At 37.3% G+C, this 25,844-nt stretch overlaps 1 protein-coding gene across 6 annotated transcripts in view; it reads left to right on the top strand.

Annotated features, from left to right (window-relative positions):
- The window catches only part of FRY (FRY microtubule binding protein), a 2,210,679-nt gene that overhangs the window by 412,989 nt on the left and 1,771,846 nt on the right, over positions 1-25,844 (top strand). For 2 of the 6 annotated variants that reach the window (XM_044073235.1, XM_044073233.1), the window contains exon 1: positions 4,711-5,557. The exons of 3 other annotated variants lie outside the window; for them this stretch is intronic. In XM_044073235.1, the coding sequence (XP_043929170.1) occupies positions 5,488-5,557 (70 nt within the window). In that variant the 5' untranslated portion in view covers positions 4,711-5,487. Of the gene's footprint in view, positions 1-4,710; positions 5,558-25,844 lie in introns of those variants that run through there. One more of the 6 variants, XM_044073234.1, reaches the window with a different exon arrangement.

Raw genomic sequence — 25,844 nt, 5'->3', positions numbered from 1 at the left:
AAAAAAGTGGAAATGGTAAATAACAGATTATACTATTTAAAGTATGATACTGTAAATAGTATGTTATATCAGCATTTTCAGGAATATGAATACAGTACTGGAATTCTAAGAGTTTTAACTTGTGTATCTTTTCTAAATGTGTTTCTACACACTATGATCTTGTCTGGAAGATATACTTTTTTGAAGAACATGGTTAAAAGAAAATATCTGGACATTATAAAATAAAAATCAAGCTTAAGTATACATACTATTGAAATAGCATACTCTTTCTTCCAGTTAAGGATGGCAAAAGCTATTGCCAAGTTAACCATAGTATTAACAAAACTGTCTGCAACACTGTTTGACTCGTATCAACATAGCAGTAAAGCCTAGTGGCTAGTTATCTCAAGATGAGTTTGGTGAATTACAACCTACAGACTCAGGTTTAATACCCCTAACTTCTATTTTCTAATTGTGCAGTTTTGAACCTGTAAACATTTGTAGTACTTCTAATTTATATTTCTGATAGGCATCAGTGTTTAACTGGCTTTAGGAAGATAAAATAAATACATAAAATATAATGGAAGTTCTTTCACAGATGACAAATGCTTTAAATATCTGCCAACATGGAGCCTTGTATGTAATATTCATCTTGTTTAAGTACATAAGATTTTTTGCATTTGGAATTGTCTTTGTAATGCAATGACTAGCAGTATTTTTTGTTACGTAAATTGTTGTACTTTAAATATGTAAAATATTTATGTTTGTTTTTCTATGTATTCTGAGCCCTTTTTGAACTTTGTTTCATGTATGTTTATTTCCTGCACTTTTTTCATGGTTTGTGCCACCCTTTTCCTGTTTTCTTTTTAACCCAGTCTATTCAGAAACAATGGAATAGTCAGCATTAGTAAAGCAGGGACTCCATAATGTATTATCATATTGCTGTACTGGCTGTTTTGAAAATAATGTAAATACTAGCCACACTGTATGAAATGCATGATCCTGATTCATGAATTACTGTTCCCTTTAAGCAAAAATAAAAATTTGGTTTCAAAGCAAGTCAGAGAGACAGTCTAACAAGTAGCAAAATTGTTATCCTGCTATCAAACCTCCATTATTACAAAAGCAGCATTATCCATAATGTACACTAATCCAAATGAATTAGAAAGCCGCGGCAGTACAGCAGTAGCATTGTTGCCTCACAGCAAGAGGTTCTCCTGTTCGATTCTCTGCTGCAGTGCCTTCTGTGTGGAGTCTGCATGTCCTCCCTGCAGTTGAGTGGCCTCCGAAAGACATGCGTGAATGGGCGTGCCTTCGTTGAAGGTTGGGCGTCGGGCTGACAACTCGGCAACATAAAAATCTACTGCCAATCATTAGCGGACTGGAGTTCCGCTGTGGCAACCCCTAACCGGGAAAAGCCGAAAAGACAAACAACAACACTAATCCAAATTAATTCTGCTGCAAAAAGGAAACACTTTGCAAATAATAAATGCAGTTTTATTTGACTGATCTATACTGCAGAAGGAGGGATGTGTGAATAATCAGTAGTAGTGCAAAAATATTATACCCCTGGTGTTGGAATCTTAGTATTTATGTCTCATGAAGACCTTCTGTCAAGGGTATAAAATGATGCTGAGAATAAGAGATGGCTGGTTATATGAAGAACAACAGATAACATTATGGCATATGAAATAACTAACTGTGTTTGATGTTTTCAACATTCAGATACCTATTGTATGAAGATGAGGTTTGAAAATCATTACAGTGGTAGTTGGGACTGAGTACCTTGAATAGTATTTTAGTGAATCTTGATATTAAGGAAGTTTTCTCCATGTTGCATAAGTTAAGGAAAACTCAAAGTTTCTCATTAATACCACTGTAATGATTTAGAGAGGAGAGGAATGAAGGTCAGCAGGGCTAAAACAGAATATATGTGTGTAAATGAGAGGGAGGGTAGAGGAATGGTGAGGATGCAGGTAGTAGAGTTGGTAAAGGTAGATGAGTTTAAGTACTTGGGATCAACAGTTCAGAGTAATGGTGAGTGTGGAAGAGAGGTGAAGAAGAGAGTACAGGCAGGATGGAGTGGGTGGAGAAGAGTGTCAGGAGTGATTTGTGGCAGACGAGTACCAGTAAGAGTGAAAGGGAAGGTCTACAAGAGGGTAGTGAAACCAACTATGTTATATGGGCTGGAGACGGTAGCATTGTCGAAAAGGCAGGAGTCAGAGCTGGATGTGGCAGAGTTAAAGATGTTAAGATTTGCATTGGATGTGACTAGGATGGACAGGATTAGGAATCAGTATATTAGAGGGTCAGCTCAGGTTGGACAGTTTGGAGACAAAGCAAGAGAGGTGAGATTGCATTGGTTTGGACATGTGCTGAGGAGGGATGCTGGGTATATTGGGAAAAGGATGCTAAGGATGGAGTTGCCAGGTAAGAGGAAAAGAGGAAGGCCTAAGATGAGGTTTATGGATGTGGTGAGAGAGGACATGCAGGCAGTTGGTGTGAAAGAGCATGATGCAGAGGACAGGAAGAAATGGAAACAGATGATCTGCTGTGGCGACCCCTAATGGGAACAGCTGAAAGAAGATGATGATGATAACCACTGTAATGATTTAGACAGCATGTTTTGTATTTTAGCAACATATCATAAGGAGAACTTTTACATTAGTTGTACTATTTATTCCACTGCCCATATTTCTCAAGTGATTTATACTAACAGGAATAATAAATAAAATTATATATTTTGTACTTTCTTATAACAGAGAATTGTCTGTAGCAAATATAAAGAGAGTTACAAATTACTGTATAAATATAAGTCCCAGTCACCAGCTCCTCTGACATATTAGTAGTAGTCCCAACTGTGATGCAGATGACCCAGGTTTGAATAGCAGGTCAGGACCTAAAAGGGTAGCCAGGTGAGATAGGACTGGGGTACTGGAAGGTATATGTCTTATCTTAATGTAAGGGAGAAAGAAGTCTGACCACAAGAACATCTTCAGTAAGGACCAGAAGGCTAACCCCAGGTGAATAAGGGGTCCCTCTGGGCCTTTTATACTCTACAAGACAACAAGATGGAGCTGTGCCCATTTGTAGCAAAATAAGCTCAGCTTGTTAGAAATCTTTTTTTCCTTATGTTCGGCCAAGTATTAGCCTATTATAGCATCCTGCAGGTATAGACATCCACATGGATGGAACCCCTTCTGCCCTCAGGTAAGATATTGACGTTGATTCACAGTATACTTACTACTGCATATTTATGCACAGCAATCTGTGGTGTTATAGCATTTTTACAAATTGGATGCATTGATATGACTGCAGTAAATGTAATATTGTAATCAGGTTTTTCAGTATTTTTATCCCATTGCTGGTATAAATATCAGCTTCACTAACAACCTAGTGAACTTTACGTTGTCCCTGTGCTGGCATTGTCACTTCCCATCACCTTGCAGGAGATGTCTCCAATGTTCCTGAACATAGGTAATCTATTTGTTTCTTCACACAGTGAATGCCAGAGTCAGGTGTTGCTAGGGTGTTACACATATCTGTCTCTGATTGTTCTGAGAATTATTTCCACCTCTTTCACCTGTTGTCCAGCAAGCATGGTGCAATGTCCATTACAGTGCCGGCATGTACTTCTGCATACTTGCAACAAACAACGATTCGTTTGGACTACAGAGTCATGTTTTCTGCTGTAAGACTGTAGTCCATATCTTCCCTGAGATGGGTTACTCTAGCATTACTTTACAAACTTCCTTCTGTTAGGGTGGGTACACTCTAGTCAGCTACCTAGTCTTGTCTCTCCTTAGCTAGCTAGTAAAGCAGCTGGGAGATTAACGGAATCAGTATCCATTGTGGGGTAATTGGAGTTCTATCCCCCCACACCTCTAAGATTTATTTTGTATTAATCTAGACTCATATTCTTTCCCTTCATCCTGTTTTTATAAACAATACAAAATAAATGATCTCACCTTGAACATCAATGTCAAATATGTATGCAGTGTCACAAACGTTGCAACCTTTGTGGGTGAGGTGAAACATGAAAAAAAGTATCACTGGCAGGAAAGACAGGGCATATCTAGGAGATGAGCATGTCCACCAGGTCCAGAGTCCATTTAACTTGGCACTGCTGACAATGGATCTTCTTTGGATTTCTGTTCTCCTCCCCTATAAGCCACACCTCCATGCTATTTATAGGAGAAATGCTATGGCCAGTGCCTTATTTGTCAGATATATCCTTGAAAAAAGGGAAAAGCTGTAGCTGGGAGATAAGTTACAGGCTAATAATATCACCCTGAATTTGTCAGGGAAAAGCACATTGTCATTGTAGAAAGTTATATGTGAGGACTGTAATAGTGTTCATTCTGTCTTAAGAAAAAAATGTAATTTCATGACCATGTAATAGCTGACAACACAGTGACAAAAATATTTTCCTTATAATTACAGTTAATGCTAAAATTAACGTATAATCTGCATAATAGAAAATTGTGACATAAGCAATTGTCACTCATTTCTTTTCATAATTATCTTTCAGTTACATTCATGCATCTCAATATTTGTGCAGAATTCACACCATCATCTACACAAGTCTCTGTATTCAGTGCAGGAGGGGCTGAATGAAGCAGAGATGTTTATTTTAGCCACAGAAAAGCAGGGAGGGAAGTCAAACTGAATGCCTTCTTGTTGCTGATATGGATGTACTTGCTCCCCTGGGACTAAGCTGACGGATAGGCTTTTTAACGTCACTGCAACCAGATATATGGGTGCAGCTTTGCTTTACCGCAGCGTGCTGCAGTTGTGTATAATTCAGTGTGTTTTGCTTGGAGACCAACAAGAAGGAACAAGAAGGAAGCTGCAGCCCAGAATATACAGGAGCTACTCATTAGAGGTCTTGTTCAACAAGAGGTAGAGAAAGGAAAAAGCACGCACAACCTGTGAAATTCCTAGAGCTGTAGAGGAGGTATTCAACATCCTTCTCAGTGTGGCTTCCAAGTCTGTACTACCATTCAGTGTTTACAGGAGGAGGTGCATGTATTCAGCCCATCAGCACAGATTCTGATGAAAGGGTCTGCAGCAGCTAGGCAGACGACAGACTGCTAAAATGCTACCTCAGTTACCTCTCAAGTAGCAGTTACAGGCACTGTTTATCCAGCAATATCGAGGATAAACACGTGAAAAGGAAGCATGCTATGAGAAAAGAGCAGATGTTAAAGCCATGTCCTTTCACAGATAAATAACAATTAACAAGCTAGGCTGCTGAGAGGAAAATACAGTATAATATAGCAGGCAGTGCAAAGCCAGGCCTCCACTGAGAAATACATAGAGGATCTCAAGGATTTTTCATTGAAAATGAACTACCTGCCAGGAGAAAATGCGGTGTTAAAGTGAAGACTTCCTCACCTCATCTCTGGACTACATCAGTAAACCTGCTGATATTTTACAGCTACATACACATAGCCCCTCTCGTTTCAGCAGCCTGGGATTACAGAAAACTCTTTGTATGCAACAGACATGGCCAGCCAGCAAGATTCAGGCTTCTTTGAAATCAGCATCAAATCATTGTTAAAATCCTGGAGTAACGGTGAGTACAGAGAAAAAAATAGGAGCAACAACAACATTCCGGCCTGTTTTGCTCTGTCATGTATGGTCTGGTGGGTGGGGGCCAGGGTTAACAGCAACACTGTGTGTGTGTGTGTGTGTGTGTGTGTGTGTGTGTGTGCGTGTGCGTGTGTGCGCGTGTGTGTGTGTGTGTGTGTGTGTGCGTGTGTGTGTGTGTGTGTGTGTGTGTGTGTGTGTCTGTCTGTATGTGTGTGTGTATTTGTGCATGTGTACTAGTAATTACATTTCAATACAACAGAATACCATTAAATGTGATATCTCTGCTTTGGCACATTAATAAAATGTCATAGATTTGAATGATTGTTGTTATTATGAAAGCAGACTAAGGTGATCACACATTTCCTTGTTTTAGTACTTCCGGAAGGATTGCCTTAGGCCATGTCTGTGATGACTGGTTGAATGAAGAAATGTCAAATCTCACTTCATCAGAACAGACTTCTTAAATCATCACTTCATCAAAATAAAGACTATTAAAATATTATAAAACTTTCCAGGGGCAATAGTTTACCCTCTTCCCCAAGATTTTGTGACCTCAGAATTAGCATGTTTAAAGTAGGGAGTACAGATGAATTTTCCCCCAACCCCAGAAAAATCACTTTGTAATGCATTCATAATCTACATTTCGACAAGCTTTCTGTTTGATTGGTTCTGTTAGATGGTTCTGTTAGATGAGTGGAGATTTTGAGATTAATTTCTTGATGTTTCATAGTAAGACTCCCTTTAGCCACTTGTTTATGATATGCATCTTTAATTTGCCTGATTGTAACTATGTAAACATTATACTAATGTGTATTTTAATGACAGGGACATTGTACTTCATAATGCATAAGTAATGATTGTTATAACATTTTCTGCTTGACAAAAAAATAGCTCCAAACATTTTTTGAGATCAGGACTAAGCCCGCATTCCATTAATGATTTCTCTAAATCAATGCATTATTTAAAATTCTGCCTCAGGAAAGCTAAGAGTTAATATTTTAAGAAATGTAAGCTGCTGAAACTAGTTTAAATGACATACTTGGTATTTATATTTAAGCCATCTGTTACACCTTGCCTGTGTTCTAAAAGACTGCATATATTTTTGGCAGCTGCAACACACAGAACACACACTTGTAATTGTCTAGATATGCTAATGATTAATCTCACTGTTGCTATGTTTAGCAATGCAAAGTGCAAATGAAGTGAGCTTCTCTGCTGATTCAGTTTGCACATTCTCTATATATAATTATTCTGGAAAGTATTATCAAACTTAAATGACCCACGTGGTTTTTTTTTTTTTTTTTAATGCTTTTTCTACTTTTGATAAGTTGTATGTTTTGTTTCTTTTGTTATACTGACTTGGTTGTATATGAATACACTGCAAATCCCCCTGGTCAACAAAGGTTAAAGTGATTATCTTGTACTTTACAGTGCTTTCTTCCTGTATGAAATGCCCTTTAGGGTGCAGACTGGATCAGACAGCAAAATAGTTGCATATTCACTGATATATCAAAGCGTATGAGGCCTAATTTTCAAGTATTTTGCATATTAATCTGTTCAAAATTACTTTAAAAACTAGGCCAGTATGAATAATGCAGCATTAATTGCTTTATAGTGCTGCTATATATAGCATGTGTTTGTGTTCTCACAGGTAATAACTAGTAAGGCTGTGACTAAAAAACAGTGTTTTGGAAAAGCAGCTGATTTCTATCTTACATGATGTCACCAGACTTAACATTTGTCATATTAAATAAAATTGGCAAAAATGCTTATTAAATAATTGGTGAAAAAATCAATGTAAAAAAATCATTTAAGCATTAGCTATAAAAATAGTCTCTCTCTTTATATAAATGTTTATATATATATATATATATATATATATATGTGTGTGTGTGTGTGTGTGTGTGTGTGTGTGTGTGTGTGTATGTATATAAAGATAGCTATAGAAGCCCTAAAATATATTAAGCTGTCAAATCTTACTTCCAGTTACCTGGCTAAATGACATGTGTTAGTGTCTGTTAAGGAAAGGCCTATTCATAATATTTACATTATCACCTGGAGCATGCCTAGACAATAAAAACATTCCAAATGATAGAGCCAGTTAATTTAACTAGCTAGATGTAGGGCTACAGAATATGCCTAAAGAAGATTAACAGGGAAAATGATGTTGAATGAGATTTAAGCATCTTGACATGTTCCAAAATAATAGCACAATTCATTCTTGACTTTTAGGGTAAGGAAATTAAATCAGCAACCGTTGGGCCAGTACCTGGTGCAAACATTTAATTTTACCAGTTTTCTTTTGCATGCTATAAAGTTGGAAGGTCATTCGGCAGAAACCTGACCACAACAGACTGCTCTAACTGACATCACAAATTATTGTTACTGGTGGCCATGATTTGAGTCACATAATATTAGTTGTAGGTAGTTATCATAAAGATATGAACCAAAGTCAACAAGTTCAGAGATGATCAAAGCACTGAATGTATCTAATGATTCTTTGAATGTTAGAAATCTTTCACGTGACATATAACTGAATCTAATATGGCAGTCATCGAGAACGTCAACATGTTTTATCTGTCAGGAGTCTTGAAGACCTAAGCAAAAGCATTTCAATGAACTGACAGGAGTTATAGTCTCTCCTGGTGCAGTACAACTAAGTCATACAAGCTGGCACAATTACTTGTAGGTGCAAGTCAATGTTTTTCTTCTTCATCTCCCACTGCATGGTACTTTAAACATTATTGTCTGTATGCACTGATTAGAGTGGGGTGAAAGTTGAAGACCAGAGCTGTCATTAAGTAGGGATGTAGCCCTTCTGATGTGTCCTACTAACCTCACCCCCTGGCATCTTGACATGTCATGGCAAAGATGGGACTGTTGTATCATCCTAGTGACATGTAGAGGCTGTTATGTGACAGACAACAGCTGCTTTGCTGGGAGGCCACAGAGCATGACCTGGCCAATGCTCTACCTTCCTGATGGTTCTATATTACAAGATCGAAGCTTTACTTAATCGAATAAGTAAAGCTCGAACTTATAATATCGAAACTGTAAATTGTCAAAAGGACAATGTAACCCAGGGAAACACTTCCCTTGGCCGTTCTGTGGAGTATGCCCATTTCAACAATTTGGAGCGATCTCGTAGTTGGTATATTTAGGTAGAGGGGTGTGGGGGGCTTAGCCCCACACTTGATTTTGGATGTAAAGTTTTTTTTTTTTTTTTTGCTTCAGCCAAGGGAAGTGTTTCCCATGGTTGAATCCGCCATTCAACAATTTTAGCTATCGATATTACAAGATCGAGCTTTAGTTATTTGATTAACCAAAGCATCAATGTTGTAATATAGATGCTTCCTGACCTGATAGTTAAACTGCACTAGATGTCAGTCTCCTGGTGGATGTAGAATAGCCCCTTCTCCCTCTAGGATGGAAGAGCCAGCATCAGCAAATCATTCTTACCCCCTTCAGATGGTTATACCAACCTTTATATGCGTAGCCAATCTCTTGTCATGTGGATCACAGCCAAGGCTTTATCCCTTTCATGACATGGAAGTGGTGAGCAAGAAAAGATTAATGTTCATTTAAGAAAATATTTTTCACTGAGAAGGTGGTTGACAGTTGGAATAAATTTCTGGATTTGATGGAAGAAGCAGAGAGAAGTTGACTGTACTAGCCAGGAGTAATACATGTACAAAGCCAAGAATCAGTAAGAAAGTTTTTGAGCAGACGTTTGAACTCAGTACAATTAGTGGTGGTTTTAATGTGAGATGGAAGTGAATTCCAATGTCTTGTAACATAGTGAAAGTAAAATGAGTTACCAGCAATGTTTATGGATTTGGGTACTTGTAGTAAGCAAGTATTAGTTGAATAGATTTGAAAAATGTTTTGTAGTGCAGGAGTTTTGTCGGCGTGATACATTATCTTGTAAGCTAAAATTAACTAATTGTACAGAAGAAGTTGTGGGAGTTCTAACCAAGACAATTTTTTAATATGTCACAGTGGTTTATATGATTTGGAGAATCAGAAGCAAATCTGGCTATTTTATTGTAACATTGCTCAAGTTTCTTTAGGTCAGTTTTTTGACATTAATAAGGACTGGGGAAGCATATAAGAGAGTTGATAACAGATGAGTTCTGGCTAAAGCTATCCTGGCAGTATTGGTTAGATATTTCTTTGTTTCTGTACAATATACCCATTTTTTGTGAACTTTTTTAATAGTTAGTGAGACATGAAGGTCAAATCTTAGGTTAATGTCAAGGGTAATACACAGCAGTTTAGTTTGTGTGTCAGGAGTAATTATAGTGTTTTTACCAGCAGTGATAAAAAAGTGGTAGTATAGGAAACTCTGGAAGGTTGAAAGAGCATGAGTTTGGTTTTGTTTGGATTGAATATAAGCTGTGATTCTGATAGCCAAGATCCCATATGAGTGAAGGATTGTTGTGTGATTTGTTGAAATTTTGAAAGTGTTGTAGCATGGCAAATAAGGGTAGGCTCTTCAGCATACTGAACTAAGGTTGCTAGTGGGTTGGAATTGTTAGATCATTAGTGAAAATACTGAATAGAAGTGGGCCAAGAACTGAACCCTGTGATACTCCAATTGAGACTCTGAGAAGGGTAAATGGATTATGTTGCCATATCACTGCTTGCTGCTGTTCATTTAAGTAACTTTGGAACCACAGAACAGCAGAAGGTTGTAGGTTTAGGTTAAAGAGGACATTTAACTGTCTATGATCTGAGACTGTATCAAAGGCCTTAGACAAGTCTAAAAAGAATGCAGAGATGAATTTGCCCTCATTGCGGATTCTATAGATGTTATTGGGAAAGCTAAGCAGTCCAGTAATTGTGCTGTGGTGGGTTCTGAAACCATGCTGGGAGCTAGTGATAATTAGAAATGTATTGAAGGAGTTGAGCATGAATGCATCTTTCAAGTATTTTAGATAGAGGGGATAAAATGGCAATGGGTCTTTAATTGGAAAGCTCTGTTGTGTTGCCATTCTTGTGTATGGGGATAATGTGCACAATTTTCCATAGCTTTGGGACATACTGTTCTGCAATAGATGTGTTGATCAGAATTGATACAGGGTAGGATAAGATTTCAGCTGCTCTTCTTAGATATTCAGCAGATTAAGTGATCATCTGCAACAGTAGTAGGTTTAAGTTTGTTTAACAGCTTTTCAGTAGTTTTTGTGGGTATAGGTTAAAAGGAGAAAGATGTACTATTAGGGTGAGGGAGATTGAGAATAGTAGGTGATTTAGGGTACTTGTTATTAATTAAAGACAATATACTTTCTGTAAAGAACTTGTTAAATTCTTCAGCAATGAGACTAGAGGAACTGGTAATATTAAGGGAAGGAGTTGTTATTTGGTCTGGATGAAGGATGGACTTGATTGTACTGCAGACGTTTTGAGGATTATGTTGATACTTTAATTGCAGATTATTGTAATACTTTAATTGTAGATTATTGTAATACTTCCTTTTGTCAAGACTGATCTGACATTTTGCTTTGTTTCTAAGTTGTTGGAATGCAAGTCGACTAGTAGATGTTTTACAGGAATACCATAATTATCTCTTTCCTTTAGTAAGGTCTTAGTGTCCTTGGAGAGCCATGGTGCATAATTAGATGTGCAGCAAATTGTTCTTCGGGGAGCTAATCTATTAAGAATTTTAAGAAAGGTATTATTGAAATATTCTACTGCTGCATCAAGGGGAATGTGTTTCAGGATGTTCCAGTTACAAATTTACATGAATGTACCTTACTTTATGTTATGCTAAGCCTTTCTCTTCATTAAAGGCATCTTAGTAGGCGTTGTTATCTTGATGACATATTCAAGTTAAGCTCATAGTTTGTACACACACACACACACACACACACACACACACACACACACACACACACACACACACACACTAATTTCCAGAACAGGCTAGCAATCTCTTTCAGTGCTATATTCCTTTTTTGCTTTATGGTAACATTGCCACCAGATATAACTAATTAGCAAACTCAAGCCAATCAGTTACTGAATCACTCTTCAAAATAAGCAAAATAAAATATAAAATGCCTTTCCTTTAACCATTATCTAACATCTTCATTAAAACTCCCACAAATGAGCTATATATAACCTCATTTTAGATACATACTTGCAGCCATACACTCCCCTCTGTCCTGTCACCTATCCAAAATTACCATTTCTCCCCTAGATTAAGTAGAAAGTTCCCTTATTATGTTACTGATTCTTACATGAACATGTACCTCCTCATAGATAAACTGTTTAGTATTTTTCTTTTTTCTGTTCATTACGATTTCTGTATTACTTCTACTAAACTAACTGTATGTTTATACAATTGTTATATTTTATTGTTTTTTTCATATTTTATTACATATTATATTTTCTAATTGCATGTCTAAACCACTATGCTTATGTAAACATCTTATGTATTGTATCCTACCAAATGTTTTGGAGCTTTTCTCCCCGGGTAACCACTGAAAACAGACAGCTATGTCCAGTCGGACCTTCCCAGTAAACAAATGTAAATTAAATAAATAAAAACTGATGGTACTATGTGAGCAGTCTTTCAGTTTTAGAAACAGATACTAGTAGTTCATCTTCAACGATCAGTACCCACATCAGTTAATAAATTAATAAGTAATGAACAGCAAGCTGTTAAAATTTAATATATGCAACTCTTTTCTCAAAGCAAATATATAATAGTATGATAAAATGAATTATGCAGACAGGGTACAATACTGCAAAATATCACTGTATTACTTTATTTAATGCATAGATATGAATAAATTGATAGGCAGATGTGTTAGAGCATACAGGTGGAAGTAACCAAATACAAGTAGCATGTAGGATATCCAGCGTGCATAGGCAGATGTACGAACTTAAGATGTATCAGAGCATAGCATGACCGGTATTACTGTACTAAGAACAGCATCACCAAGGAATACAATTGTTTATAAAATTATGAACATTAAAAAAGGGGAACTATTTTACTCACAACTGAAACATAAGTGTCAGATATGAGTATAAAGCGACTGCAGGTATAATATTAGAGCATTATTATGAGTCAGTGAAGACGTTCAGGAAATGAGAATAAAAACTCTAGAGGGGCATAAAACGACTTCATTACTTTTAAGTTACACATCAAATCAGCAGGGAAACGTAGTTATGGTTAACGTTTGTAAACATACTAATGTATGAGATGATATATTATAATGTAGTTCAGGCTGAGCCTGAAATAGGTCAGTACTGATCAGTGCACTACCCCAGTAAATAAATTAAATAAATAAATAAAGATTACCAATGCTGGTCAGGGTCAGAAAGGATGTTGAGACGTATTATAACGCTACACTATTTTTGTTACTTTCATCTATTTTGATCCAACATTCCCTTCAAAAAATTCTGCCCCAGTCAGCATTAATTTCCACAGCTTTATACCCTTGCGCCCCTAAAATAAAATGATAATAATAAAAGAGCCTTAAAATGCAAGTATTTATGCGGTAACTCCCTCACTTAAACAGATGTAAACCCCTAAAATGTCTTCATTAGAAGCCTAGCAGCCCTCAGCCGAGAGTCCTGTCTACTGTACAACTCCTCCCATACCTTTTGAAAGTTTACTAGTTTTACTTAGTTTTTTTTTTTTTTTTTTTGTTTTTTTTTGTTTTGTTTTTTTTCTTGCTCTTATTGGACAAGAATGCTCTGAATAGGCTGATGTTTTAATGACGGATGGAAAGTGAATGGATGCATGGAGGCTAAATTATAATGTACAATAAAAACATTTGAATGTTTTTTATTCATGTTATTTTAGTTAGCTAGCTAGTTAGGTTTTATTTATTTGTTATGAGGTAAAGCCACTAGACACCATTGTTACTTATCAGGCTGATGTCAGTACACTGTCTGACTTGGTGACTTGATTAGAGTCACACTGTATATAAAAAGACAGTGAGTGAACTGAATCCAGGGACCAAGGATGAAGCTCATGTCCAGACACGATAAACATCATCGATTAGTATGCAGCATGCAGCATATGGCAATTGTTGGTTGTACTGGCTCCTGTATACAATGGCTGTAGTTATTGTAGTACAGATCATGGCTCAAGGTTACCTGTGAGCAAATACATGCACTGACAAAACTTTTAAGAAATGAATTGTAAAATAATTGCTTTGAAATCAATAAGTGCAATATGCATTCTAAGATTACATACTATAGTCAGGTTATTGGAAGCTCAATGTAATGGCATTAAAGCATTTTTTATACAAGGGTTTAAGCCCTCCTGAACCCCTGATATGGAGGGACTGTAGCTCTTGTATCCCCAAACTGTGACATTGCTGAAGCTTGGGGTAAGGACAGTATAAGTCAAGGTAATGCTATTGTTATGTTTATTTGTATAGAGGCACATGATTCGTCCATTATAAAATGAATGTTACTTATTCTGAGCTGAAGTTAATGTGAAGAAGTAAAAATACACAGCAGGGACAGAGTGAATATAAAACACATCAGCTGATTACATGAAATGCAATTAAGTTGCATCAACATATTTTGTATCTATCAAAACACACACACACACACACACACACGCACACGCACACACACACACACACACACACACACACACACACACACACACACACACACACACACACACACACACTTATTCTCCCATAGTCCCCAGATAATTAAACATTTTGAGATTTAGACTGAAGATATTAATTCAGCCCCGAATTACTTCCATTATAGTAATTTTTTGTAAGTTAGATCATCTAGAACAGAGTTCTCAAACTCATGGCTCCCAGTCCTCATGCAGCCGTCAAATCAGTACAATTCTAGGTGAAGGAAACTACTACACTACATGCCTAGTGGCACTGACTGACTTTGTTTTTATTTTGGAGACTGCGGACCTTGGCTGAGTGTGTTAGTTGTCATACAGCTCTCATGGTCATTTGCTCATTTCACTCATAGTTGTGGTCACTGAAATGATGAAACATACATGACCTGCACACTATTTGCCAATACCTTAACCAGCTAACTCATAGCTGCTATCCATTTTATTTTCTGCCAGCTGTTGTCATTTTGACAAGCTAAGGTGCTGTAGGACTGTATCTGTATCTTTTGGAATTAATCTTTCTTTAAATTATACTACTATAAATTTTATTAACTGGAAAGTACTGCTGAAATCACTGCCCTCTTTCAAGTGAAGTTTGCTGTGTTTTTTTAGGGTCACACATAATATGCATGTAGGAGTTCATAAGGTTCAAAGTCAGATCTCCAACTCTGCACCCAGACATCAAAAAAATGAACTCAGTCTCTCATAATATTAAGTAAAAAACTTCCTTTAAATTGCATAGAAATAAGTTGGCATGCAATAAATATGAGTAGCCATGTTTCTTACAAATAGTTTTCTGAATAGCCGTATACAGTGTTACCTGCCAAAAATATATGCCTGCATGGATCTCCAAATACATAGACAGAGTCAACAAAAAGGACAGGTATGTGATATCTATCCAGCTAACATTAAGAATGTAGACAGCAGCTGAAAGTCAAAGAGTCAGTAATTTGTATTTGGCTGAAATGCTTATTGTCCAGATTGTTACTTCAATCTAGATTTGCCCTTGCCAGGAAGGGCACTGATTTCAGAGTACTCTGTGCAAAGGTCTTTGCATTGGGGATTGCCCTCTGATTTTTTTAAATGTGTTCTTATTATAAATGTGTTGCTTATGATAAAGATTATTATTATTTTAAGTTATATTATCATCATTATCCTTATTATTATGGCTTTCTAGGAAATAATTTTAGATCTCTTAATATCACGTTTCCGAAAGGAACATCCTGTTATGTGTTCTCTCTTGGAATGTCTCTTAAATGTGTGGCAAATGCACCTGCTTCCTGCAGCAGTTATTATTCAGATATTTCTGCCACGTGGCTAGATAGTGCTTTCATGCCTTCCTCCACTATGTGCAAAATCTGTTACAGATGATCAGCAAAACAAAAATGTTTAATACTAATGTATATATAAAAAGTCACTATAGGTACAGGGAATCTAGTTATAAGCTCAGAAGCTTTAAGAATGTCTGAATACCTGAATGCATTCAAACTAACAGTTTAATTGAATCCCACATACCTAAAGTGCATAGAAATGAATGTTATTAGTTGTTGAAATGCTGGGTTTGAATCCCTCAATTACCACTTACAATCAGTGCTCCTGGATCAGTCATGAAAAGAGGCACTTAAGCATAACAGATGACTTAAAAAAATAAGGCTGATAGATTCACAGAACTGAGTGAGATATGTATGAATTAATTTTTATAAGAGGGTGACTAATTTCAGTTCTTTATAGGTCTTTAATTTTCATTTTTCTCTAAACATATCACTGTAAATGAGAAACAGCACAATTGTTTGGTTCAAAGCATATTTCCGGCCAAATGTTACAGTTTCTATTTGTGTATTTTACCCAATGTCACTGAATCCTTTGACTAACAGCAGTTTAATTTTTTTCAGCCGCATAGCACATTTTTCAATATTTCTGAGTAGCGTTCTGATTTTACTATTTACTCAGCCATATAGTCGGCACAGCTTTTCATATTAATTTATGTATTTTTTTATCCATCCATAAAAACATCCATGCATAAGTTCATTTGTTGTCTGGGTAAGCACACTGATCCAAAGGACTCGTTTCAGATACAACTTGGTTCAAAAGACATACAGCAATCATGAAAATGTATGATGCAATCAATGACATACAAAGCAGTGATGCACTGAGCAAAGTTTACCTGTCATTGAAGAAAATAGTGCTTAAGGTATAATTAATGTATCTGGATAGAAAACAGAGATATTGCATTTATAACTGTGAGATTCAGTTACCATAACTCAGACAATACGTACTTCAGATATTAGTGTTTATTGTATTTTTATTTATTTATTTAACATTTATTGACAGGGAAAGTCTGACTAGGACAGAGCCTGTTTTCAGCGGAGGCCCAGGGAGAAATGCTCCAGACGCATGTCTTTGGAGTGAGTAACACATTACTGTGCTGCTAAGTTGGGGTGTAAAGAAGAGGGTTGTCCATTTGATATATAACTGGAGGAGTTAAAGAAAGAAATTAAAATTAAGAAAGTAGGGCACTGTAGTGGCTGGAGAGATCTCATGAGAGATACTTACAGTTTATATAAAAATACATAAAATCTACTTGTTTCTGAGTAATATTTTTCATAGTTTAAGTGGAGCCCAGTGTGAAGATTACATATTAGTAACCTTTATTGTCAAAGCAATGACATTGATAACTAACCATGGCATGCTTTTAAGGAATTTTATGTGAAATGTCTAGACTGTTGGAGTTATACATGTCAGGGGGTATTTTATTCCAGTTTAATGCTGCCATTTTAGGAAAAGATTGCCATGGCAGGTGTGATGTCCCATTTCTGGGCCAGTAATCAAGAAGCATGAATCCTCACCACTGACACTGGAGAAGGATGTTCACTTGGAACAAAAGTAGATAAATTCAGTATTTCCAGATGCAGCTCTCTGTAGCAAGCAAAATTTCCCTTAAGAGCAGACAGAGAATGCACTCAGTCCAGGATCTATATTTATATCTCTGTCTCCCTCCATGTCCCCAGTACAACTCCCCATTGGCACAGCTATAGAGTTGAGTCCTCAGCCGAGTGTCCAAGCTAAGTCCTCCAGTATCCTCTCTATGAAACCAGTGCTTTGTGTCCCTGCTCCAAGCATCTGAAACACACACAACCTTTGAGATTTGATTTTCACACACACACACACACACACACACACCTGGGAAAAGCTGGCACAATTTTTTTAGCTATGCCCCCTTCTTCCCAGACTGTAAGGTAGTTCCTGCCACCAGACACTCCAAAGAATCTTACAAGCGTACCCAGTTATACTGAATGAAATGGTAGTGTTTTGACCAATGCAGTAAGGCTTTCAGGAGTGGCCACAGAGTCACCAAATAGCTATGAGTACTCTCAAAGGTTAAAATATTCTCTAAAGGACCAGCCACAATGAAAAGTTTAAATATATTTAATAATAAAAGAATATGAAAGTATGAAATATCTATTTACAATAAACACAAGAGTTTCAATCACAGGAAATATTAAAATAACACAGATGAATAGATTTACACAGATACAGAAAAACAGTCCTTAACTAGTCTCACTATATTTTCATGACTAATCTAAAAAATTAGTATTCCGTGGTCACTTAATAGAGCAAGGCAAGTTCCAAAGCCAGAGTGCTGTGAGACTTAAGTGTCATCTAGTATTAAAATATCATTATAGAGCTAGCTTACAAAATGAAGTCACACACATCTGGTCATATGATTTCTGGTTCTCATACTACCCCTTTGGCTAGAAGCTGCCAGGATGTAGCACATATGTGTCAATAATACCCACACATAGAGCTTTGCTAAGATCTGTTGCAGCTTTTGAAAGTCATAAAACAATTTCAAACATCTTGCCTTCCAGAGACAATACAGAACACTTCCTAGTACTTGTTTTTCCAGACATTTTGTCTCTGGCTGCAATCAGAACTGTAAGATACAATCTTTATGGCCTAAATTAAATAATTAAATTTCTTTCTATTTTTTGAAGTTAGCTGGACTGAGATTAACCTCTTTTCTTCCAGTATCCCATTTACAACAGTACAGTCTGATAAATAATGCATATTTCTTTCTGTCCAGCAGGACACACTGTTGATACATTTTTAACACAAGCCACATTACAAATGAATTTTCACACAAGCATCTGTACAAATCAGTTTGATGTACAAATTACATATAATTTTTACAAAATTCCAGCTAGCTTTGCTGGTATATGTTACACATCCACTTCCCTACTTCACCTGGCATAGCTGGCAATACCTCACATTGTCAGTAGGTATATAGGGTGAGCATGTTAGCATACTGGACTAGAGTTCAAAGGGGGCATATAGTGTCCCTGAGTTATTGTTGGACCTGCACCATCCAAAGACCTGTAACACACACATTTACAACAAATTCAGAAAAAAAAAATTAGTAATAATCTTTCTAAGAACAACAACTTGTAACTGCTTTAGTCATTCATCGATAATATAAAGTCATCTACGTATGCTCGGCCTCGTTTCCTGCTGCTTAATAAGATGGCTTCTTACAATCACTGTGTTTAACCTTTAGAATTTTAATCCTGCAACTTATCCTACCATTTAAGTACTGTACTCTGCAACATTACACACTATATCTCACAAATCTGCCTCTGTTACTCACGGTAATCTCTTACTGTCATTTCTAGATATGTATGTATTCTGTTTATGCCTTGATATTTCAAACCAATGAACTGTTGTACTTGTAAATTATTTTTAAATCACTGAAACTGGTGGCTATTTAACATTCTTTCTCCAGTTGTGTATATTTTGTATTCTTACTTTTGTACAATTTATGTTGTTTCAACATGTTAGTACCGAACTTTTTATTCTAAGTTATGTTATAACTCACAGGCTCTGACTAAAATGGGGTTCACTTTGGTTCAGTCTACTACCAGAATTAGCAAATATAAATAAAATAAAATAAATACAAATAAACACATATATAAATAGACGTTGTCATGGTTTCCTGCAGACCCGATGGTTATAGAACTTTTTTAGAGGGGAATAGTTTGTTTTATTAAATTTTCCATTGTCTGTGTTGGGAAATAAGCTTTAGTTCTAAACTTGACATGCCTTTCGTCATTGCTACAATGTTACAATGTTAAATTAAATAGTAATAATGATTATGAAGGAGCAAAACAAAGACACCAGATGAGACTTTTCTGATTTGTTGAGACTGCACTTTATGGTAGATTTTTTTCCATTAAGTCTGAAACATGGTGGAAAGTATTTTATCTCTTTTAAAATAATTATTCACTGTGTGTGTGTGTGTGTGTGTGTGTGTGTGTGTGTGTGTGTGTGTGTGTGTGTGTGTGTGTGTGTGTGTGTGCATGCGCTTAATCAATGTTAGTTTCATATAGTATATCTTCAGACCTATTTTGTGTTTAAATAATAGATGTTGAAATATGGTCTTACTCACTAGTCGTGCCAGTTGTTTTGGACTTTAGAAAAGTTTGTCATATAAAACGTAAGCTTCTACTCATACCTGTTAAGAATTCGTCACTATCGATCGAATCTCAGTTTTTAAAATTATAGACTGCTGCTAAACAAGACAGTTAGTTGCATCGGAGACATGTCCGTTTTCTTTGCCTAGCAGTCAGATTTTCACGGTGAAGTATTTCCTGTCAGGAGAAGTAAGTTTTGGTTTTTGGAAGTCAATGTTTTCTAAACTATTCATTTTTTATAAATCTGTTAATTTTGAAGCCATCTTACTTACACCAATTATTTTGTGTTTGGCATTCCTCTCAAAAACTTGACAAAGCAAAAGATAATGGGGGACAAAGGCCCCAAAATGGGGACAGACTAAATATTGCTCTTATAAACCTGGAAAGTTGTCAGAATAAGAGTTTTTGTATTAGCATGCTTTTTCTGAGAGATATGAAGTCTGAAACTCTTAACATTTATTATTATTATTATTATTATTATTATTATTATTATTATTATTATTTAACAACTTCAGTCTTCAATGAGTTGCCTGAAAACTACACATTTTATGAGGAACAGACCAAAAATGTAAGGCAAAAATCTTGACGGTTGAGAGGTATGCTACTAGATATATTTAATTTTAAAGACGAAAGCTGGATTCTGCCAGGTATAGTCATGAATAACATTAGAATTTATATAATCTACCTTTCTCACCTATCATCTAAATAGCAGAATTGGTTTGAAGTCCGATCTTACCCCTTTAATGACCCAAGCATTAGATGTCATCTCTTTTTGCTTGCTGTTTCGTGTAGTAAAACATGCAAACTTAGGTACTGTAAGTTTGTTACAGATATGTACATTTACTCAGTACAGTGAAGTACACATCATAGGAAATGGTTTATTATAAACAGTGGCATACTGTTTATGGCATCCCCTGGCAATTTGAATGCCACGGCATGCATCTCCTGAATTCATGTATGTTTACATAACATAAAAGCTTTATAAATGCATTCATGTAACTAATATGAGGAAGGTAAACATACAAATACGCCCAAAGCTTAGCTAATAAAATTACCCCCTTCCATGCCTGGCTTAACCATAATTCACCTGACATATTAGCCATCTCAGAAACCTGGTTGAAACCACACATAACTGACATTGAATCCCCCCCCCCCCGTTTTCACTCTCTCCGATCTGACCACCTAAATAAAAGAGGTGGTGGTGTAGCACTAATCTACTCCAATCACTTATCCATCACTCCCTTCCCAAACCCTATCCCTACCTTTAATAACACTGAACTAGTATCTGGCATTCTAAAATTAAATGACTATAAAAGTATCTGCATCATCTCCCTTTACATTCCTCCTGGTAACAACACCAAAACCCTGGAAGACATCCTATCTTGGACCTCCACAAACATTAACTATGAAACGTATATAATGGGAGATGCAAATATCGACTGGCAAAAAATCAGTAACCATAATCCCACCATATCTATCAATCTCTTCAACTTTACTCAACTTATTAATTCTACCACCAGACCCAACAAAACTAACCTCACAGGCTCCATCCTAAACTGGATCCTGGTGTCTCACCCTAACAGAACCACTACATCTGGTGTCACTCCTGACCCACTAGGAGACCACCTCCCTGCCTTCACCCACAGAACCACTTCCTCTTTCTCCCACAAACTCTTACATACTCATAATTTAACTAACTTTAACCCCTCCACCTTCTCTGACTCCCTTAAAAACACCAAGTGGAACCCACTAAAAACCCTATCCCTAGATGAAGCCGTTGATTTCTTCAACTCCAAATTCCTTACTGTCCTAAACTCACAAGCTCCAATACGAACAAAAAGAGTTAAAGCCAAGACTGCTCCTTGGCTAACTAAAGAAACCAAAAAAATCATGCAACAAAGAGATAAATCTTGGAAAAGCTATCTACATCATAAACAACCTGTATTCCTACTTAAATACAAACAACTACAAAACCTAGCCAAAAAACAAGTCATAATAGATAAAAAGTCCTACTACAACCATGTACAAATAACCCATGCAAAAAACCCTAAACAATTCTGGAATTCCATTAACTCTCTCCTTAAGCCTGGTACAACTAACAACCCCTGCCCTGACACTAGCAAATCTGACCAAGAAATTGCCAAACTATTCAATACCTTCTTCACCTCTTCTATTGCGGAGCTAACCAAAACCTTCCCCAACAACACTCCCCCTCCTCCCTCTGACCAAGTTTTCTCTGCCTCGTCCCCTTCAACTCCAATCTTTGAACTTAAACTTGTGTCTACCTTCCTTATAAAAAAACTTCTCTCCAAACTCAAACCTTGCACCAATGCCCCTGACAACATCCCCTCCTCCTTCTTAAAAACTGCCTCTGACAGTATTGCACTCTCTATCAGCATCCTGATAAATAGATCACTACTTGAGTCCTATGTACCCAAACTATGGCACTCTGCTTATATTCTTCCACTCCATAAAGGTGGCAAAAACTGTAACTTCTCCAACTTCCGCCCCATAGCCATCATCTCACCCATCTCCAAAATTCTTGAAAAATGCATTCACCTGCAGCTCATGCCATTCCTAACTGAACACCAGCTGCTCTCTCCTACCCAACCCTGCTTCCGCCCTGGACATAATACCAACACAGCCCTTCTCTCCGTCTTACACCCTGTCAATTCAGCTGGAGACTCTGGCAACTTAGTTTCATCCGTTCTATTAGACTTATCTAAAGCTTTTGATACTATCTCCCACTCTCATCTACTAAATCATCTATCACATCTCAACATCTCCCCAAATACCCTATCCTGGTTTTCCAGCTACCTTTCAGACAGGTCCCAAGCCATGAAATGGGGCCAAGCCTCCTCCAGCTTTCTTCCCACCCCCACAAGAGTTCCCCAAGGGTCCATACTTGGCCCTCTGCTGTTTAACATCTTCATTAATGATTTCCACAAAGCCATTCCCAATACCAAAATTGTCCAATATGCAGACGACTCTACTTTGATCTGCTATACCTCCAACCTTACAGATCTCAAGTCTCTAACTCAAACCACCTTCTCAACCACTGAAAAATGGATGCACCAAAACCACCTCTCACTTAACGCTAACAAAACTAAGATTCTTCTATTTACTCACTCTAAATCCACCCCCATCGAAAAAAACTCATTCAATATTACTAGCCTCAACAACTCCACCATTGACATCGTTCCCTCTGCCAAACTCCTAGGGGTCACCATTGATGAGCACTTAAATACCCACATCCAACTTAACATCAAGAAAATCCACATAAAACTCGGCCTACTGTACAGAAACAATCAATTCCTCTCCCCCTCTACTCGACAGACCTTGGCCACTGCTTATCTCCTCCCATCTCTTCTATATGGTGCTCCTCTACTTACAGATCTATCTTCCACCCTAACCTCTAAACTGGAAGTATGCTACAATAAAATTTCCAAATTCGCTACCAAGGCAAATTCCCTCTCTCATCACTGCACCTCCTTACAAACGTTAAATTGGCTTGAACTCCCTAATCAACTAGACTACCTCCAAATAGTCTCTGCCCACAAACTAATATTCCAGCCTACCGGCTGCCCCACACTATCCAATATTCTTCAAACATATACCTCCCCCCAGACCCCTTAGATCTTCTCACCAAAACCTTATTTCCATCCACAAACACAAGCACCCAGCTGGCCAACTTCTACTCTCCTATTCCCTAGCTAAAAAATGGAACACCCTGCCCTCTACTCTGAGGACATGTGACAACCTACACTCCTTCAAAACACAACTCCACTACTACCTGCAAACTCAAAGAAAATGCAACTGCACTCTTTATTCTTTACCACCCAAGCTCTCACCTTCCTACTCTCCTGGCTAAACTTCATACCTTGCTAATTTTCCCCTTAATCCTACATTGTTAATGTAACTAATATATATTTGCATCCAACCTTATGCTTTATGCCTCTCTTCCTCCAGGACAATTCTCATTTTAACTTCCTAGTTGCTTAACTATGAATTACTTTAGTAGTGAATGCTTTTACCAGCTGTCTGTGGAATTTCCACCTATTTTTGAATGTAAAACAAATAATTTTTTTCTTTGTATTTTAAGTTTATGTATTTTTACTTGTATTTTCATTATGTGATGTAACACTGTACTGTGGAGCTTTTCTCCCTGGGCCTCCACTGAAAACGGGCTCTTGAGCCCAGTGGACCTCCCTGGTCACAAACTGGAATAAATAAATACAAGAGGTAAAGAAATGTAGATTTTTGTTGAAATGTCAAATGTTGCAATACCTTTTGATTCTTCATGTCCACAGTAAATATTTTTGAAAGCAGGTATAGCAATGTCTGTTATACATTGTTTATGACCCGGTGTTTTCTTTCTCCAGTGATAGCAGCCTAAACCTTGGTCTTGGTAATGATAATTTTAAACTTGCTTTATAATTCAAGGTGACATTTTTTAAATGTGCGTTGTCAAAGACTTCTTGGAAGTCTTGCATGATATGTGAGTTTTAGCTCTGATCGAGATTGCAGCATTACTGAGCATTAGTGTACTATTACTGAGTGGTAATGCAGTACTATTGAGTAGTACTTAATATTACTAAGTGGCAGTGTAGTATTAATGAGTGGTACTGTAGTGTTACTGAGTGGTAATACAGTATTACTGATTGATGGTGTAGTATTAATTATGATGATTGCCGATTACATTGTGATCTGTAGTGAGAGTAGGGAACAGGTGGAGGAGACCCTGGAGAGGTGGAGATATGTTCTAAAAGAAGCGGAATGAAGGTCAGCAGGACTAAGACAGAATATGTGTGTGTGAATGAGAGGGAGGATAGAGGAATGGTGAGGATGCAGGGAGTAAAGGTGACGAAGGTGGATGAGTTTAAATACTTGGGATCAACAGTTCAGAGTAATGGTGAGTGTGGAAGAGAGGTGAAGAAGAGAGTGCAGGCAGGATGGAGTGGGTGGAGAAGAGTGTCAGGAGTGATTTGTGACGTACGTGTACCAGTAAGAGTGAAAGGGAAGGTCTACAAGAGGGTAGTGAGACCAGCTATGGTATATGGGTTGGAGACAGTGGCATTGACAAAAAGGCAGGAGTCAGAACTTGACGTGGCAGAGTTGAAGATGTTAAGATTTGCACTGGGTGTGATGAGGATGGACAGGATTAGGAATAAGTATATTAGAGGGTCAGCCCAGGTTGGAAGGTTTGGAGACAAAGCCAGAGAGGCAAGATTACGTTGGTTTGGACATGTGCTGAGGAGGGATGCAGAGTATATTGGGAAAAAGATGCTAAGGATGAAGCTGCCAGGTAACAGGAAAAGAGGAAGGCCTAAGATAAGGTTTATGGATGTGGTGAGAGAGGACATGCAGGTGGTTGGTGTGACAGAGCAAGATGCAGAGGACAGGAAGAAATGGAAACAGTTGATCCACTGTAGCGACCCCTAATGGGAGCAGCCGAAAGAAGAAGGTGTAGTATTAATTAGTACTGTAGTATTACTGAGTGGTACTGTAGTATTACGGAGTGGTATTGTAACTGGGTGTGAATGTAATATTCATCAAGAATGTTGCTTATAACCCTTCTAAATGCAGACATTTATATGTGTGTGAGCCACATGTTATCAGTGGAGTGACTTTGGCAGGGGAAAGTTACAGAATAAGTGGAATATGTGAATACTTTACTTGTGGATTTGGGGTACACAGAAACCTGTCCATGTTAGTATTCCTCATCACTTCTTCTTCTTTCGGCAGAAAGTGTGACAGCTGCATTTCTAGTGCCTGGATCCATGACTTCACAAGGGACATACAGTCGCTTAAATGTGTCTGATACCATTATGACCCTGTCCTGGCTTACAAAGGTGTGAGTGACCCAAGGTGCTCAACAGATAAGTCAGCTTCTTGCACTACTCCTCTGTCATTTCCGACCTCAGTGAAGTATGACCATAAACTTGTGACCTTCCTTTAAACTTCCTCCAGCAAACCTAGCTGAATTTAAGGACTACACACAGGGGAACCTCAGCCTATGACAAAATATCAGCATTCACTCATGATCACACCTCCCCTGATCTTTATTCAGTAATAATCTTCACAAAGAAATTATACACCCATTTAGAAAAATGCATAAAGCTAGCAGCCCCTACTATAACCAAGTAACATAGGAAATTCACCACCATAAATGAACTATGTAACATAAGAAATAA

The sequence above is a fragment of the Protopterus annectens genome, chromosome 5.part1 (assembly GCF_019279795.1).
Source record: "Protopterus annectens isolate FY-2018-M chromosome 5.part1, PAN1.0, whole genome shotgun sequence".
NCBI classification, from domain to species: domain Eukaryota; kingdom Metazoa; phylum Chordata; order Ceratodontiformes; family Protopteridae; genus Protopterus; species Protopterus annectens.
This window is presented reverse-complemented; position numbering and strand designations above follow the sequence as displayed.